The sequence below is a fragment of the Galleria mellonella genome, unplaced genomic scaffold (genome assembly GCF_026898425.1).
Source record: "Galleria mellonella isolate WM207_F2 unplaced genomic scaffold, CSIRO_AGI_GalMel_v1 utg90, whole genome shotgun sequence".
Lineage (NCBI taxonomy): Eukaryota > Metazoa > Arthropoda > Insecta > Lepidoptera > Pyralidae > Galleria > Galleria mellonella.
In genome coordinates, this window is record NW_026442172.1 from 1,637,819 (window position 1) to 1,654,996 (window position 17,178).

Sequence of the window (17,178 nt, forward strand, 5' to 3'; positions counted from 1 at the left end):
TTCTGATTATCGTACAGTATTCAGTCTTCATCACAAGACCAGATACCAGATAAGATACCAGAGGGAGACTTTGTACAAAAGTCGATTGCTTGGATACCTCTGTCCCATTCGTGTTTCAACCGTGAAGCAGTTGTGTTTGCATGGTTGTGTTTCGGTTTGAAGGGTGGGATATGGCGTGAATTTACTGGGTACAGAGGAATAACACCTGAGTCCTCAGGAATGGCAACGCATGGGGGATGATATCATGGGCGAAACAGTATACTCTGTTACGTCCATGGTACTGCTCATGTCTATAGGCGACGGTTACCACTTTCCATCAGGTGGGCCGTCAGCTTGTTTGCCATTCTAAGTTTTATAAAAAAAAAAAAAAAAACAAGAAATGACTCGATTTAAAATCCCTTCATTATTGTGTCGGTTGAGCAAAGTAACACAGCAGGCGACGCGTGTTTACAAGTTCAGTCCATTCATGAGGTACCTATCATTCAAGTTTTTTTTTACTTTCCCGATTTACTTCAAGTGGATTAATACAGTTTTATCACTTACCCCAAAGCCTGCAGCTATCCCTGAAGTGCTTTGTGATGCATCCGCTTCCACAATAGCCTTTTATTCTTCATTTTCCACTTTGGTCTCCGCCTGTCCACGGAGTTGGTTCTGAAGATCGAAATATCCAGAACGAAAACGTTGTAACCAAAAACGTACCGTGCTTTCTTTTGCGACACCAGCGCCATACACATAATTAATCCTTCGAGATGTTTCTGCAGCACTGGTGCCACGGTAGAACTCGTACTCGTAAATATGCCGATATTTCATGTTTTCCATTGTGCGGTAATAAGCGACGCCAAGGAAAAAAATAATAAGGAAAAAACAAATGAATTCGAATGTTTTCAAACAAATGTTTTCAAAACTCAAATGTACTAGCTAAATGAATTTATAAATTTGAATTTGAAATTCTTAACCAAAGAGAAGATATTTTAGATCAAAGTGGTCAGCAAGACAAAACGCTAATTTCATATGTATGGACCTAATATTATATATAAATTTATAGTAATAAGTTATATGTAGTTATATATACTAAAATTGTATTGGTGGATGATTTTAATGCTAAGCAAAACTGTTGGTGTTCTGGTCCTGTTATTAGGCATGGTGTCAGGTTATTTGATCTTATGACACAAAGTGACTTCATAGTTCATACTCCCACTATTTAAGAAATTATCCCCGAAAGAATAGGATCTTTGCTTTTCTAAAGTCATCTATTGACAAATAGAGTTTTGTCTCTACTAGACAATAAATGACATAAAAAATAAAAATATGATAAAATATTGTAGTAATTATAATAGATTATTTTGATGGAATATAAGGTAATGGTATGTACTTATTTCCAGATTGATGCCAGTATTGTATGAGACATGATTCGGAATAAGAATAGGAAGGACCAGCCGTCCCACAGTAGTACACTCAGATCAGCGTTGCAAAAAAATGATATTGAAACCTTCAAAAAACTCATTAACAATGTTGACCTTGAATATTCTTATCCATATCCGGACTATAAAACTTGTCTTGAAATGGCTGTATCCGATCCAAAAAAAATAGATTTTGTAAAGCTTCTGTTACAACATCGAGTACAAATTAACACATATAATATAACCGGTAGCACTCCAATCCACTTTGCAATTGATAATGGTAACAAAGAAGCTCTGAAACTTCTGCTAGAAGATGCTAGAATAGATGTGAATATTAAGTGGAAAGGAAACACTCCATTGTTAATGGCAATTAAGCAAATAGAAAATATAAAATATCACCCCGATCGATGCTCAGAAACACCTATTTATGAGGATATGATAGAAATGCTTCTTAAAGCTGGATGTAATGCAAATGCACCAGACTTAAAAAATAACACGCCAGTATCATGCGCAGCAAAACAAAAATTAGAGAAAGTTATAAACCTAATTTTTACTTACTCTAAGGATCCTATTGATCTCGATACTTACAAAAATGCGGATGACAAAACAGCACGGGATTTTTTAAAAGAAGCTTTTCCACACTTGTTTACACACTTTCCACAGTTTAGTTTTTCTGATGTTGTTGACAATGACAAATTGTTTTCATATCTCAATAATGGCGAAGAAGACAAATTTGTTCGTGACTTTATAAAGCTTGTGGAGAAAGGTGAACATCAAGGGGCATTGGAATATACAAACAGTAACAAAACAATGTTACAGCAAGCCACAGAAAAGGGGTTTGATAAAGCTGTAGAGACTCTATTGCTTTCTGGGGCAGACCCTAATGCTAATTGTTCGGATATTATATATCGACCTATAGCTATTGCTTGTCAAAAAGGATTTTATAACATAGTCGAAATGTTCACTGAAAACGATAATACATTACTTGACCCTATAAATGATGAATCACTTGTCACATTAACTATAAAAGGGATGCAAAGCTATTCCGAAAACTCTGAAACAAATCATAAACGTTGTTTACAAATTTTACTTAATCATCAAAAATACTGTACGAATATTGATCATATTGATAAAAAACAAAATACAGCTCTACATTATGCTGCTCGAATGGGCGATAATGACACTGTATTGATGTTATTGCGCAAAGAAGCATGCATAGGTATACGCAATATTTATAATGAACCACCATTGGGTGATATCCATGCTAAAACGATAGAAACATACTTAGATGAATGTCTTACAACAAACGGCGGACGCCTCACTGATGATGACTATGAAGTACAGATAAATTATAGCTTTCTAGTATATTCAAACGTTAATACACTGAAGAAAGATTTAACTAAAGAGCGTTTAATAGATAACGTGACAGAATATGATGCTATTTTAGCTCCAGAAACAGATGCTATTTTGTATATGACTCGAAACGAAGAGTTGAGACCCCTATTAAAGCATCCGGTGATTACCAGTTTTCTATATTTAAAATGGCAAAGAATAAGTTTTCTTTTCTACGCAAATATTACATTATATTCTCTGTTATGGTTCTGTCTGATTCTTTACATTATATTAGGTTATGGAATAGAATATAAGGAGCCAAATTCTATTCAAACATTTAATGTTTTTACTCATACCGGTGTTATCTTTGGATTAATATTCTTAATTATTAGAGAGTTGTGCCAACTATTAGTTGCGCCTATAAGGTACTTGCAGAATACTGAAAATTGGATGGAAATAGCATTAATAATTGTAACTTCGTGGATCGTATGTTATGATTCTGCACCAGAATCAACAAAGCAACAATTATCAGCTGTAGCTATTTTATTATCATCTGCAGAATTAGTTCTTTTAATTGGTCAATTTCCGACATTATCAACAAATATTGTAATGTTGAGAACTGTTTCATGGAACTTCTTCAAATTTCTCCTTTGGTATTGTATTTTAATAATTGCCTTTGCGCTTAGTTTCTACACATTATTTAGACAAGAAATCAATGATGACAAAAATGCTCCAAATCCTAATTGTACTAAAAAAGAAGAAGACGAGGAGGAAGACTTATTCGTGGACCCAGGAAGATCACTGTTTAAAACCATCATTATGTTAACAGGGGAATTAGATGCAGGTTCAATTAAGTTCGGTACATTCCCCGTAACAAGTTATATTATATTTATTCTATTTGTTTTTATGATTCCTATTGTGCTATTTAACTTACTTAATGGTCTAGCAGTCAATGATACACAAGCAATTAGAGCTGACGCAGAACTAGTTGGTCACATATCTCGAATCAAATTAATATCACATTTTGAGAGTGTACTTATAGGCAATGCTGCATGGACAAGTAAATTATGGAAATGGCTGCCAACATATATTCAAAGATCCATTATTTTAAAGTTTATAACATCATATATAGAAACTTTAGCAAAACGCATAACACTTTTTCCACATTTTTTGCCTGAACATCGCATTATTGTGATACCAAATCAAGAGTACAAAATAGTGATACCTAAAACTACACAAAAGTCATACACACAGTCGCACAACAATGAGGATATTGAGGGTCACAATCACTTCGAATACTTAAAGAATTACACATTTGATAAAAGTATTGTGAAAAACGCTAAAATTGTAATTAGTGCTAAGACAGAAGTTTTAGAACTTGACGAAATAAAGAATAAATTATGTCATTGTGAGACAAAAATTTCCAAACTCCAAAATCTACTAGAAAAAGTGCTAGAAAAATTAGAATCTCTTCCTCATTAATCTAATGTACGTTTTGTAATTTTTTTTCGAGCTGTAATTACTGTTGGACTCAGATGGTCTAGACAGCTTCACCGGGCGCGTATGCAAGGGCGAGTGCGGATGGCACTTCAAGCCCGCTAGAGGGGAGCGACAAAGTACCGACTCTTACCGATGGACTGCGGCGTTTGCCCAAGGGTACCAGAGCGGCTCGGACCTCGACATTTTTTTTTAATGGATGATAATATAATAGTAGCCCCGCTTCCGCTAACGGTATACGCTTACGGGGCACCAGTGAGGGATGATATATAAGAATAAAGAGGCAGGTCACAGTTAGCACATCGTGATAAATACACCTGGAATTCAACACGATGGTTTCCAAGGAGAACCACGTGGAGGTCAACCTGATAGGGTATACTGCTAGCAATAGAACTGGTAGATCACATTACTAACAATCCCTTTCCCCTGGACCTCCGCTTAGATCACCGTACTTCGACCCCCGACAAGGGACGGAAGATCGGTTTGAATCGAGGGGGGAGAAGTCGGTGGATTGCACTCATGTGTATACCTGATTATGCGTGAACGGTATGTTGGAGATCTTCGTCCCCGCCGGCGGAGACAGAGTATACGGTGTGGTTGTGTGAGTGACAAATGTTCAGCATTTGCCAAAGTAATTGGATCGTCGGGATCAGAAAAGTGCGTACCCCGAACAACCCCGTTAAGGAGGGATGTTCTCCCTAGGGGTGTAAGTAGCCGCTTTCACGGTGAGCGGATTCGAATGGGACTCGGGCGACACATATTGTACATAACTCCAATGTTATTTCGTATTCTTCTATTATTATGAATGTGAAAAGAGATTTAAGGTTATTTAAAATTATTTATATCGTAGATTTAAAAATCCCTGTTTTAGTAATTACCTATACAAGAAAAGAGTGCATGGGGGCTCGTTGTCAAAATTATTGTACGTAATAAAAATATATCTATGAAATAGAAGTAATTATTAAAATAAAACATGCTAGTTTATATGTGGAAAATATCACTTAACCTAGCGTTGCTACTTTCAATAATAGGGGAGGCTCATGTTTAGTAAACTTGGTTAGATAAATGATAAAGACAAAAAAAATAATGATATTATATTTCTTTTTTATAAATTTAAAAACTAATCTCTATTTTTTTTTTTTTTTTGTACAATATAGTACATGTTACTCGCTGTTAATATAGCTCTCTATACGTAAAATATTTTTTAAAATCAATTAAGCATTTTTTGAGTTTATCCATTACATACAAAAATATCAAATCTTTCATCTTTATAATATTAGTTCAGATGGTTGAACAAAAAATTTTATTTTCTAAATAAATCTGTCCAGTTTATCTTTTATCGCAAATATATATAAATTTTGACAATAAATCTGAGACGAAAACATATTTAATATACCTAATAAAATAGCTACCAGTATCAAACAAATTATTTTCACTTGTTTACCACATTGATAGCATGTGACATAACAAAGGTAACAAAAAATTGTAACAAAATGTCTAATTAAAAATTCTTTAGTATATTAATTTTATTAATTTTCTGATCATATTCGTATATTTCTATTGTTTTTTAATAATGTACAAATAATATGTTTAAAATGAAACAAATTCTTTAACGATTCTAAATTATTGTCTACTTTCAGCCACACAGTTATAATATCGCTTTTAGCGATATGGCTGTCCATTGATTTTGCCGTGTAATCTATTCTGGAATACTTTATATTTATAATAAGTTTAAGTACTACTATAATCATTTGGAGGAAACAATAAAGAGTATAGTCTAAGAGCTGTAAGAAATATATATATATATAACATTATAAAGTGGTATTTACCTTATCAAGACTATGTATAAGCTGGCACCAGGATGGTTCAATGACTTCAACACACATGTAGTATTGCAGGTGTTGTATGCAGCTGAGCATTCGTTGACGTAGAGCAAACGCATCCGCATAGAGACGTGCCTCAGAAAAACGTTTAACAACTTTATTGTACAACCACACCCTGCAATCGGAGATTTGATAATTTGTTTAAAATATATTCATCAATGTATTGTGAATCTCAAAGAGTGGGAGACGATAGTGAAATTACTGAATACAGAGGCATAACATACTCAGGAAGACCACGCACGAGGAGTACCATGCATGACATAATACAATTGGCGATATTATAAATAGTACCATGGGGCGCTGTTCATAACACTTTAGATAATATAGATAGAGCATCAAGTGCAAAAACAGGACAACTTTTAGCCAACCAAACTTTAAATTGGCTGATACTTTTTTTTAAATAAAAACAAACACATTTGTTTTCAGTGTTGCACGTAATCAGATTAAAAATTTCTCAAATTAAGATGATTTTTAAATTAGAATTAGAAACTAATTTTCTGTTATAATGTAAATAAACAAATGTATGTACTGTTTACAAATTAATATACAATATGCAGTCATTTTCAATTATTTAAAAACAAAAACAAATGTTTACAAAACAAATTTATATGTATATTAAAATTTAAATAAAAATATTTAGTACAAATAAGCATCATTATGAATCATTGTGAACTATTTATCTGATTCTCTCAAATATATTTAAAGAATCTTGTAAAATTTTTATTTTTTAGTTTTACCTTACAATATACTTTTTCTCATGCAACTATTCACGCAGCATTATTATACAATGTGGCCTGATTTTAGCGAAGCATTTGTATGGGGACATTATCTTTATAATCTAAGTATAACACATACAGTGTCCAATGGTACCTGTTCATGTCTATACGTGGCGATAATTATAAATAAAAAATAATACAAGTTACATAAAAAAAAATATAGGTCAATGCCAATAATTATAGATGTATTAAGGAGGAGAGAGGATAACCCTAGAATTCAAACAAAGCTTCACAAATATATGTCTGAGAGTACACATGCATCTTTTTTAAGGGATCTGATGGGTTACAATATTGAAATCAAGATGATTGGCACTCCCGAATTGCAATAGCTAGTATTGCAATTCCATAATTGCAAGTGACATAATGGTTCCATGTTGTTTTGATAAATGCATATAACTTGCCAATGCTCACTATTATAAACCAATCTCAATTATAACCTAATTCCTAATTGTTGTGTCATGTGTACAGTATAAAAACACCATTAGCAATAGATTGGATTGATAATGATATTAGATTCAAGAGTAGACCTGCAGGTTCCTTAAGGAAAATAATCTTAAATACGCCAATGGCATTAATTATCTATTAATATAATATTTTTTACATATTTTAAATATAATTTTCTATATATTTAATATATTTTAAATATAATATCAGTATAATAATATCCATAGTCCGTGTGATCCCGGCATAGAATAGGCCACACATTCCTTTCCCGTGGGTGTCGTAAGAGGCGACTAAAACAAGGCAAGGCAGCATCATCACTCTTAAAACATCTCCAAAGCCTAACTGCGGTTACCAATCCGCATGCCAAACATGGTAACTATTGGCAAAACCCCCCTTATGGAGAGATCCATGATCAACAGTGAACAGTTAACGGCTAACATTATAAATACCCACATAACAGATTAAATACTGGTAACTGATGACACTTAGTTAAACGCTGTATTCATAATAAATATATTATTGGCAGATTTATAAAGATGATACACTATAAAATATGTCAATACTGTAAAGAAATGTGACAATATATTAAAGAGACCAAAATCGGGCATTTCAGTAACTAAATATTAAATAGTTTGCATTTTGCGACACGGGACCTCTCTCTGAATGCCAGCGGCAGACTGCCGCACAAGTCCCGCGTAGATTTCCTCTTTAACTTTTCGACATATAATTTATATAAAGTTATATTTTCGCATCAAAATTTTGACTAAATTTAAAATTAAACACACAGATTAAAGTAAAACGTATTTGTTATAATTTCGTGTATGAATTTTGATAATCTGTTTATAGGTTTTGGCAGGATTTAGTTTTTTAGAAAATGATCGTCAATTTTTCTTTATTAAATTTATGTTACTTACAGTACAAATAAATTAATTTTAAATACACAGATTGTACTTTAAAAATCTAATTTTAATTTTTTCTTTTTTTTTAGATTTTTTACTGTTGCCCTAATCTAGTAATAACTTTTTATAAAATGACCTTTTAAGGGTTATAGTGCCTTAAGAGGGGCGCTGCTACTCATTTCTCGACCATTAAATTTCCTTAGTCGCGTCTTATGAGATCCATGGGAAAGGAAGGGCGGCGGCCCATTCTATGCCGGGACCACACTGCACGACACGACATGCACATACGACAAACACATTATTGGAACTTATTGAAGGTTGTTTTTAATATGGTAAATCATAACTACCTCTTTTAATTAGCTCCCTAAAGACAATAAAGTAAAAAGACAATAGTCTTTAGGGAGCTTATTACAGATGTGCAAACTTTCAAATAGAATTAACTTTTTACGGTAGTTTATGATATTTTTATTTTCTTATTTAATTTAATCATTAATATATGTTTGAGTATAATAATAAAACCAAACATATTAATAAATTTTCATATAACATGGTTTACCTGCAAAGCAGTCTTTCCACATGTTTACAATAGAATAGGTGTCTGAATATCATCTGGTAGCAAGCAATCGCCTTATGGTTCAGTATCAGTGAGACTGGCCACTTCACTTCCATACCAAATGAAAATGTCTCTATACCAGTCAGAGGTGGGCAATCTTTGTTTTGTTTGTATTCTGTAAAATCATACATATTTATCATCATCTATTTCATTATATGTCAGGTTAGTACAGTCTCTTGGATTAAACATGTATAGAATGATTTACAATATACAAAAACTGTTCTCACAGAACTAACACAAAAAGAATTTTTCATTGTTTTTTACAAGTAACGTAACAAGAAACACGAATTCCTTGATCTACTCTGTGGTGTAACTTATTGTTAACACTTACTAATATTATGAGTATGAAAGTGAGTATGTTAAAAAGTACTTTTACACCTTGACCACTTGTCATGAAATTTGGTTAGCAAAGGTTATACACTTATTATCCTTATGACAGAACCTACTATTTATCCCAGTCCATCAACATGTTACATGAATGAGGTTGCGTGTGAAAATGTGTATCACCATCTGGTCAACTTTATGACATAATTTGCTTATAAATAAGAAAAAAATTATTGATATAAATATCAATAATTTTTCACTCACCTTTTTCTTCTTCTGTTTCTATAGATAAAATCTTGAACATCTGAAATTGGAGATCATATGGCAGAAGTTCTACTCTCATGTCTTCATTGTACGGATCATGACTAGCTGCTGACAACCTGGAATTATAGTTTATTATCATTTAAATAAATTAATATTATGATATAAATAAAATATAAAATAAAGAGATACAATGTCTCTGACTACTCTAAAAGTGATTATAGTCGTGAGCATATTTGTTTTTAGTTTATATACAGATATAGACAAAACAACTATTTTATATGCTAATCTTTAGCAACAAAACAGCTATAATATATTTCTGGTAAGAATTCACATAATACAGTTGACATGTAAGCAGTGGAAGAGATTCACACAGGACCACAATAAAGAGCTAGAACAAAAAGGAGACCTATGCTCATTACATATTAGAATCATAATATCCTTAAGACTAGTGCAATATTAGACTGATCTTCGAACATCTATTTTTGACGACGGAACACCAATACGAAAAATTACTACTGTCGGTCACGCTGCGCAAAAATCCGGTGAAGGCCGGCGTCTGTTAGGTCGTGAACGCGCCAATCTACTGACGACAGAAAATCGGAAACACTGGATTAAATTTTATGACACGCCGAAGGTCCGCGTTTAGTTTTTCGCATTGGTAGGTATTAATACGACTAAAGATACGAAGAAATATAGCGCTAGCCAAAGGATTGTAACATTTATTATAACCTTTTAATATATATTAATACCTTAAACAAAGACCCAAAAGTGATTCCAGCTTGGAGGGTATGATGTCATCAATCTTCTTTGAGAGTTCTTGCTCAGTAGCATCCATGAACTGTACAATGAAATCACCCTGACTCATAAGAAAGTAATTCTTGACTGACTTGAGTCTACCCATTAAGTCATATTCCTTCAACAATAGTTCTAGTAAAGATTTACTGGCATATGCATAAGCTTTTTGTATTATGGCACCATAGTTTTGTTCTCTCAATGAATATTTAATTTCTTCTGTGTTCGTTTTCATGATTGCTTTACCTGTAAATTAATAATGTAGTATACAGTTCTCTCTTCATTTCCTGTCAGTCTATATAGACTCATCTCAGAAACTATTGTAGACATTTTATTATGAATAGAATAAAAAAAACTGATTCTGACTAGGGGATGTGGTTAATAAAATTGCACTTTTTATTTTTGGTCAGATGTGTACATTATAAAATATAGCTATTAAATAAATATGACATGTCATGTAACTTTTAAAAATTAGCCTCAATGTAAATATCATTTGATTAACACCTCCATCTTATACCTTGACAATGTGTAGAGTTCATGTATATATGCTGAGCTTTCATATTTTAATGAAAGAAGTCAGAAATAACTGTTCTACTATTTTATGTAGCCAAAAATATAGACTTTGAATAATTTTACAAGGGAGTGACACTACACACTCTTGTTACCATATATCAAACGGGAAAATATACAACTGATATTAACACATTCCAAATATGAAATAGATATTTAGATACAAATATTAAATCCAAAAATTAATAGCAATATAATCTATTTACAATGTATAAATTTATTATCACGCATATTTTTTTATTTATAGTTTGTATTTGGTTGAACTGTTTAATATATAGATAATTTAAAATTAAAACGAAAACTAGGCACAGGTTAGCTAGTAGGTTATAAATTACTACAGATTTCAAAATAGATGGTTAGATGTTTCAAAATTTACGTCAAAATTTTGAGGGTCACTGTGATTTACAATGTAGTACAATTAAATAGATACATACCGCACTGACTGATGACATTCAAATATTTTCCAGTTCGGAGGATAATGTCAGTGAATTTGTCTAGAAATTTGGGCACTCTATCTCTTTGGATGCAATAACGTTTCTCCCAGTAATCAGCTGAATAATCTACTGGTAATTCTTCCTTATTAATTAGTTCATTATCTTCAATCATGAACTCCTGAGTATAAATAAAATAAATTCAGCATAGTTATACAAGTTTCAAATAATTCAATTTAGGTTATTGAAATCATAATATTAATAACCCACTTTCAACTTGAATATTATTATCAGAGGGAGATTGCACAAAAATCATCTTTGAGTATCTCTTTCTGAATTGTGTTTCTATCAAGAATCAAATGTGCTTACATGGCTGTTTTCCAATAACTTTCTTATCTTACACCTCCAAAAATGTAATATCTTAATTGTTAAGTATGGCTATGCATAAGAGGGAATTATAGTGATCAATATATTATATGAAGTCTATGGTTTTTCATATCTATAGACAATTGATTCTGTGGCGCCACTGCTCTAAAACTAACTTTAAAATTATAATTTCAATTTGATATCATAGTGAAATCTTTATTTTAAGTACCGATATGAAATAAATTTCTAAGAGATTTAAGTCAAAATTATTATAAATTTAGTTTATTATGGTCCATAACAAAGCAATTTGGCGAAATTATCAAATTAAAATATTAGACTAAAAGATATATTTAGAGAAATGGCTTGCAAAAAGTGACCCTTGTTTACTATTTCCATCAGATGGCCAATAACTTGTTTGCTATCATCCACATCCATATATAATATGTATATGTATAAAAATATTAAAATTATAAGGTTACACATTAAAAACTCGAGTTCATTTAACAGCCATAATACTTACTTGAAAGGGATCTACAATAGTGCCTTTATGTATCCATTGATCCAGTATGGAAAGGTAAGGTCGGCATGAACGCTCGGTTAAGAATAATGATATCTCTTGGGCTCTGGCGTCACCCATCAGTGTGTTTGTTTTATCGTGAAGCACTGTTAAAACAGCGCCTCCACGGAGTTCACTCTGTAACAGGTACGATTACAGGATAAAAAAAAAATCATATTTCCTGTACATGAACATACACTTACAGCAGTAGAGATTAAATTTATTCTTATAATTAGCGAAAAAATAAATGGAATACTGAATGGGAAAGAAAACAACACAAACATAATAAATGTAGATAAATAAAATCTAAAATGTCATTAATGGAAAAAAGGATTAAAGAGTAAACATATAAATAAATACCTTTCCAATATTAGTGACAATTGCGGCAAGAACTTGCATAGTATGCATAGTAGGCAAGACAAAATACCATAATTTTTGCAATGTTAGATTCCCAGACATGTGCTCAGTTTCCAGTTGGGCTATCATTGTCTGAAATTAAAGAAAATATGTACCTTATTATTTGTTTTTCTATTTTTTAGATCATCAAAATTAACAAATAATACATATTTTTTATACTGGTAAGTTAAAAATATATGAGTCACAATTGCCCATTAGTCCTTGCAACATCCAGAGGCAGGAGACAAAAGTATTGTCATTTATTTAAATTTGAAAGCAATTTTTACTATTTATTAATAAATACCTTTATTTATCACTGTTATTGGTTTAACCACATACATAGTATGTCAGCTGACCATAACAGAAACAGACAGACTGACTTACCGAGACAGCATGTTAGTATAAGTTAAATTAATAATAATTCAGAACTTACATAATAGTCTTTTAGCAGGATTTCAATAGCAGCAACTAATGCATGTAGTACTTGACCAGACCACATATTGCAGTGTTCAATAAATCTCCTCACTATCGAATAATTAGATGCCAATGGAAGCATTTGTTGAACTATTTGCTTCAAGGCGTCATCTAGGTCGTCAGATATGATGAATGTACGAGGGTCAAAGGTATCTTTCACTGTTTGATGGATAATATAATTGCCAGGAATTCCAGTAAATACATACAGCAACTCATCTATGATTATATTTTCTTGAGAAACTATTGGAACCCCAGCTAAAGCAACAGAAAAATTATTATTAAACAGACACCATTCTACAAATGCAATTTTTATATAAATATATATATATATTTATATATGGATTATGTATATATGTATTAGCTTTTACCCATTAATAGTTTGTTCAAGTTGCTCAAGTTCAGACACTGAGGTAAGCCTAGCTGCGCAAATGGAAAATGATAGGTAAGGATGAAAGCAGGTTAGTTAACCTGTGATGAATTTTACAAGAACTAACCATGATGGTTTCCAAAGGGAACCAGGTATCACATCGAACTCCAATATATTGCTAGCAATGGAGCTGTTAGACCCCATTTCTAATGAATGAGGAGAACAATCAACTGTGGGCACTAGGTATATGGGGGTATTTTAAGTCTGTTACAGCTTTCAACAATTTGTCTTTGATCAAATTATATTACTCAGATAACATTTGTCAATTACTTTTGAAACAAAATACTATAATTATTTTATTTTAAAACATGGAACATCTTCAATAGTTGTTCACCCACTGAATTTTCATTTAATGTTTCACATAGACCAACTTGTATATATAATATACAAATTGTAAATAAAATTAAAAATTATTATATAAAAAAAGTAATTCAATTTTGAGTTTCTTGCCAGTTCTTCTCAATATATATATATATATATATATACTCGGACGGAAACTATTTGCGCGCAAAATATAAAATTATAATTTGTGTGTAAAAAATTTGACGTTCATATTTAAGAAAAATGTCCTACATGAATAAATGATTTTTGAATTTTGAATTTTTTGAATTTTATGTTAAAAGTAACAGACTGTTAATATTTCCTTTATTGAACCAATATATATAGATACTCTAACTGAAATATATAGATATTGCTATACCACCCACCACCACCACATCACACTGGATGTTGTTGCAACCAAGGGGCTGAGTGTCAACCAGCCATCAACTGCTATAAAATAAAGGGTTACATTGTAAGTAAATCAGACAACAAACTAATAGCTGAAACATACCCAAAGAAGCATTGATAGGTAAAGGCTCTTTAGGAAAGTCCCATGACATAGCCGGATGGTCCTTCTGCCAATTGGGAAGGTCCAAACTGCTATACCAATTAGGTCGTAGTTTGGATTCTTTTTCTTCAAATGACTTCATGACAAGTTTCTTGCTTTCATCTACAGCTTTCAACAATTTGTCTTTGATCTGAAATTATATTTTTATGAATTCCAGATAACATTTGTCAACTGTTCCCTTTATGGGAAACAAAATACTATAATTATTTTATTTTAAAACATATGTGTATAAATATTTATAATACCTGAGGAACATCTTCTTTAGTAATCTGATGTTTGCTGTCACCCAAAATTGGTTTTGGAGCAACTTTTGGCTTAAAAAATTTTGATTTCTTTTCATCATAGACCAACTTGTAAAATAATAATATTATATCAGACAAATTGTCAATGCTGAAAATAAAATTAAAAATTATTATATATTGCATATAATGTACATTGCAATAATTTATAAATAGTATTAGACTAGAACAATTCTACTTTCAACTCAAACTATATATATATATATATATGAATGTTTGTGAAACTGTTTATATGTCTAAACATCCATTACCATATTTAACATCTAAATGTTAGTTACTTGATCATATTTATTCAGTTGAATGGATCGGAATGAAAATTAATACATATATGGTACATCATGATACATAAATATTTTGAATTAATACATAGGATGCTCTAGCCTAATTCATGAAGGCAAATCCATATGATCCAACTAATGTTTGTTACTGTCCCAAACAGAAATATATTCTTATTTTGTGTCTACAAATATTATGTTTAAAGTTTTAGTCTCAAATTTAATTTTTGCTGTATTTTAAGGAAAATTTATTAATCGAGATACCAGCACAAGAGAGTTGTATTTGGAAAATGTTGCTTATAATCTGTATAATATTAAGGGCATTGTATAAAGTCACACAGTATTTTTTATCATCACAATTGTGTATATTTTATCATAGCCACATGACTATTTATGGAGTTCATTATAAATTGTGAGTAACATTAGTAGTAGAGGGATTATAGATGTTACACAATTATTCATTAGAATATGCTATATTATTTTGAGCCTCTTGCAGTACAATATATAAACAAATATATTTCCCCAAAAATGTAAGTAACTGGAGATCTCATTAGATAAGTATAACATCAATCACACTCACTTGCGGCTTTTTAAGTCTTCATATTTCTTGAGAAATGTCTTGGCGTTAGACGCTTTAAGTGCCAACCTCTGTGCATACTCATTTACTTGTTTAGATGAAAGATTACTATTACCGTAGTTAGAATCATTTTGAATATAGTCTAAAACCGTGTCTGCTTCCAAATTACATCTGTAATATATAAAGTTTTGTTGAATTTCATCTACCAAAACAATAAAAACTAAAATGTAGATGCCATATTATTTAAAGTGATAGTTACCCCAATGCGTCAAGTAATTCTTTGATAGTAGTTTGCATCTTATCCTTCGGTAATATCCAGTTTTGGTACATTTATTTATTGATGTATATTCGAATTAAATTAAATAAACGCTTCATCTGTTTGGTTCAAATGATTTGATCGAATCTATTTGACAGTTAATAATTTTGACACTAACAAACTTGACAGTTTATGTACAGAAGCAGTTGCACAGATATATAATTAAATGGGTCGACACTAAATAAGTTTCCTTTTTTTATTTAATTTTGAAATGTCAGATGCTAAATTATTATTCGTTTTTAGCAAATTTAGAATAATCTTTTATATCTACAGGTCCAAATTCGAGTGAACAAGTCAGCAAGTCACGTGTTCTACAATTTCATTACTTTTTATTCAAGTATCATGACAATAAATAATTATAAAATTAATTAAAATATAAATTAGTGTTCTATATACATTACAAGAATAATTTATTACCAAATTTGGTATAATAACATTTATATTTAAAGTATATAAAGTATAATATTTATATATAAAGTAAAGTATTTAAAGTATAATATTTATATTTAAAGTAGTCTGATTTTTATTAATAAATGTAGATACACATTTTAAGATGTTTAAAAAAATTAATATAATTTAAAATAAATATCTAACACGCCAAATGATCTGCATTTTAATTCTCACCTATTCCTCACTGGTGCCCCGTGGTATACCGTTAACGCAGGCGGGACTGCCATCCCATTATCATCTATTTTAATTTAACTTCTCATCATGTGGGCCTGTGTGAGCGTGCAAATATATGCATGAGTGTGGTAGGTATTTAAATAAAAATAATAGGATTTTTAAACCAAAATATTTAATGTTGCCACGATTGACGTCGGTTTTTTTTTTGTGGATCACAATCTTAAATTATATTAGTACGACTTAGATACACATATATAGGCATGTTTACTTGATTTTACTCAAAGCAGGATAGTTCATCTGTGAATTTGCCTGACCAATTTGTCTTGAAAATTAAGCACAATGTAATTAAATAAATAAAAAAAAAAAACTTAAAAATCCAAAACCAATCATCAATCAAAATCTTAAAAGATTGGGGGGAGAAAGGGATTGTTAGTAATGGAAACTAAAAATCCCATTGCTAGCAATATACCGAACCAGGTCGACCTCCTCGTGGTACCCCTGGAAACTATCATGGTTAATTCCTGATGAATTCATCATGATGGGCTAACTGGCTTGTTTTCATTCTCATCGATCACCCTTCGCTGGTGCTCCGCAAGCGTATCCCGTTAGCGCAGGTGGGATTACTATTCCATTTTCACGCATAAAAAAAAAATCTTAAAAGATTATATACCTACCTCATTTTAACACAATGATACATTTCAGAAAATGTTTTACACTGCCATCTTCTATTCAATAGCGATAGTAATAATCATCA

The 17,178-nt window shown here is 31.4% G+C and overlaps 2 protein-coding genes across 5 annotated transcripts in view; one reads left to right on the forward strand and one right to left on the reverse strand.

The window, feature by feature from the left end:
- LOC113523392 (gamma-tubulin complex component 2-like) overlaps nucleotides 1-15,931 on the reverse strand; it is a 31,723-nt gene extending 15,792 nt beyond the window's left edge. The window contains exons 1-12 of one of the 2 annotated variants that reach the window (XM_052902339.1): nucleotides 15,744-15,931; nucleotides 15,488-15,655; nucleotides 14,579-14,723; nucleotides 14,277-14,463; nucleotides 12,977-13,272; nucleotides 12,508-12,636; nucleotides 12,112-12,285; nucleotides 11,229-11,406; nucleotides 10,182-10,470; nucleotides 9,433-9,548; nucleotides 8,788-8,959; nucleotides 6,059-6,227 (exon numbers count right to left, since the gene is read on the reverse strand). In XM_052902339.1, coding sequence (XP_052758299.1) covers nucleotides 6,059-6,227; nucleotides 8,788-8,959; nucleotides 9,433-9,548; nucleotides 10,182-10,470; nucleotides 11,229-11,406; nucleotides 12,112-12,285; nucleotides 12,508-12,636; nucleotides 12,977-13,272; nucleotides 14,277-14,463; nucleotides 14,579-14,723; nucleotides 15,488-15,655; nucleotides 15,744-15,814 — 2,094 coding nt within the window. In that variant the 5' untranslated portion in view covers nucleotides 15,815-15,931. The remainder of the gene's footprint in view (nucleotides 1-6,058; nucleotides 6,228-8,787; nucleotides 8,960-9,432; nucleotides 9,549-10,181; nucleotides 10,471-11,228; nucleotides 11,407-12,111; nucleotides 12,286-12,507; nucleotides 12,637-12,976; nucleotides 13,273-14,276; nucleotides 14,464-14,578; nucleotides 14,724-15,487; nucleotides 15,656-15,743) is intronic. The other variant, XM_052902340.1, reaches the window with a different exon arrangement.
- LOC113509131 (transient receptor potential cation channel protein painless-like) overlaps nucleotides 1-17,178 on the forward strand; it is a 31,235-nt gene that overhangs the window by 13,297 nt on the left and 760 nt on the right. For 2 of the 3 annotated variants that reach the window (XM_052902338.1, XM_026892435.3), the window contains exon 2: nucleotides 1,383-5,215. The exons of the other annotated variant lie outside the window; for it this stretch is intronic. In XM_052902338.1, the coding sequence (XP_052758298.1) occupies nucleotides 1,407-4,214 (2,808 nt within the window). In that variant the 5' untranslated portion in view covers nucleotides 1,383-1,406 and the 3' untranslated portion in view covers nucleotides 4,215-5,215. Of the gene's footprint in view, nucleotides 1-1,382; nucleotides 5,216-17,178 lie in introns of those variants that run through there. 3 annotated transcript variants of the gene reach the window in all.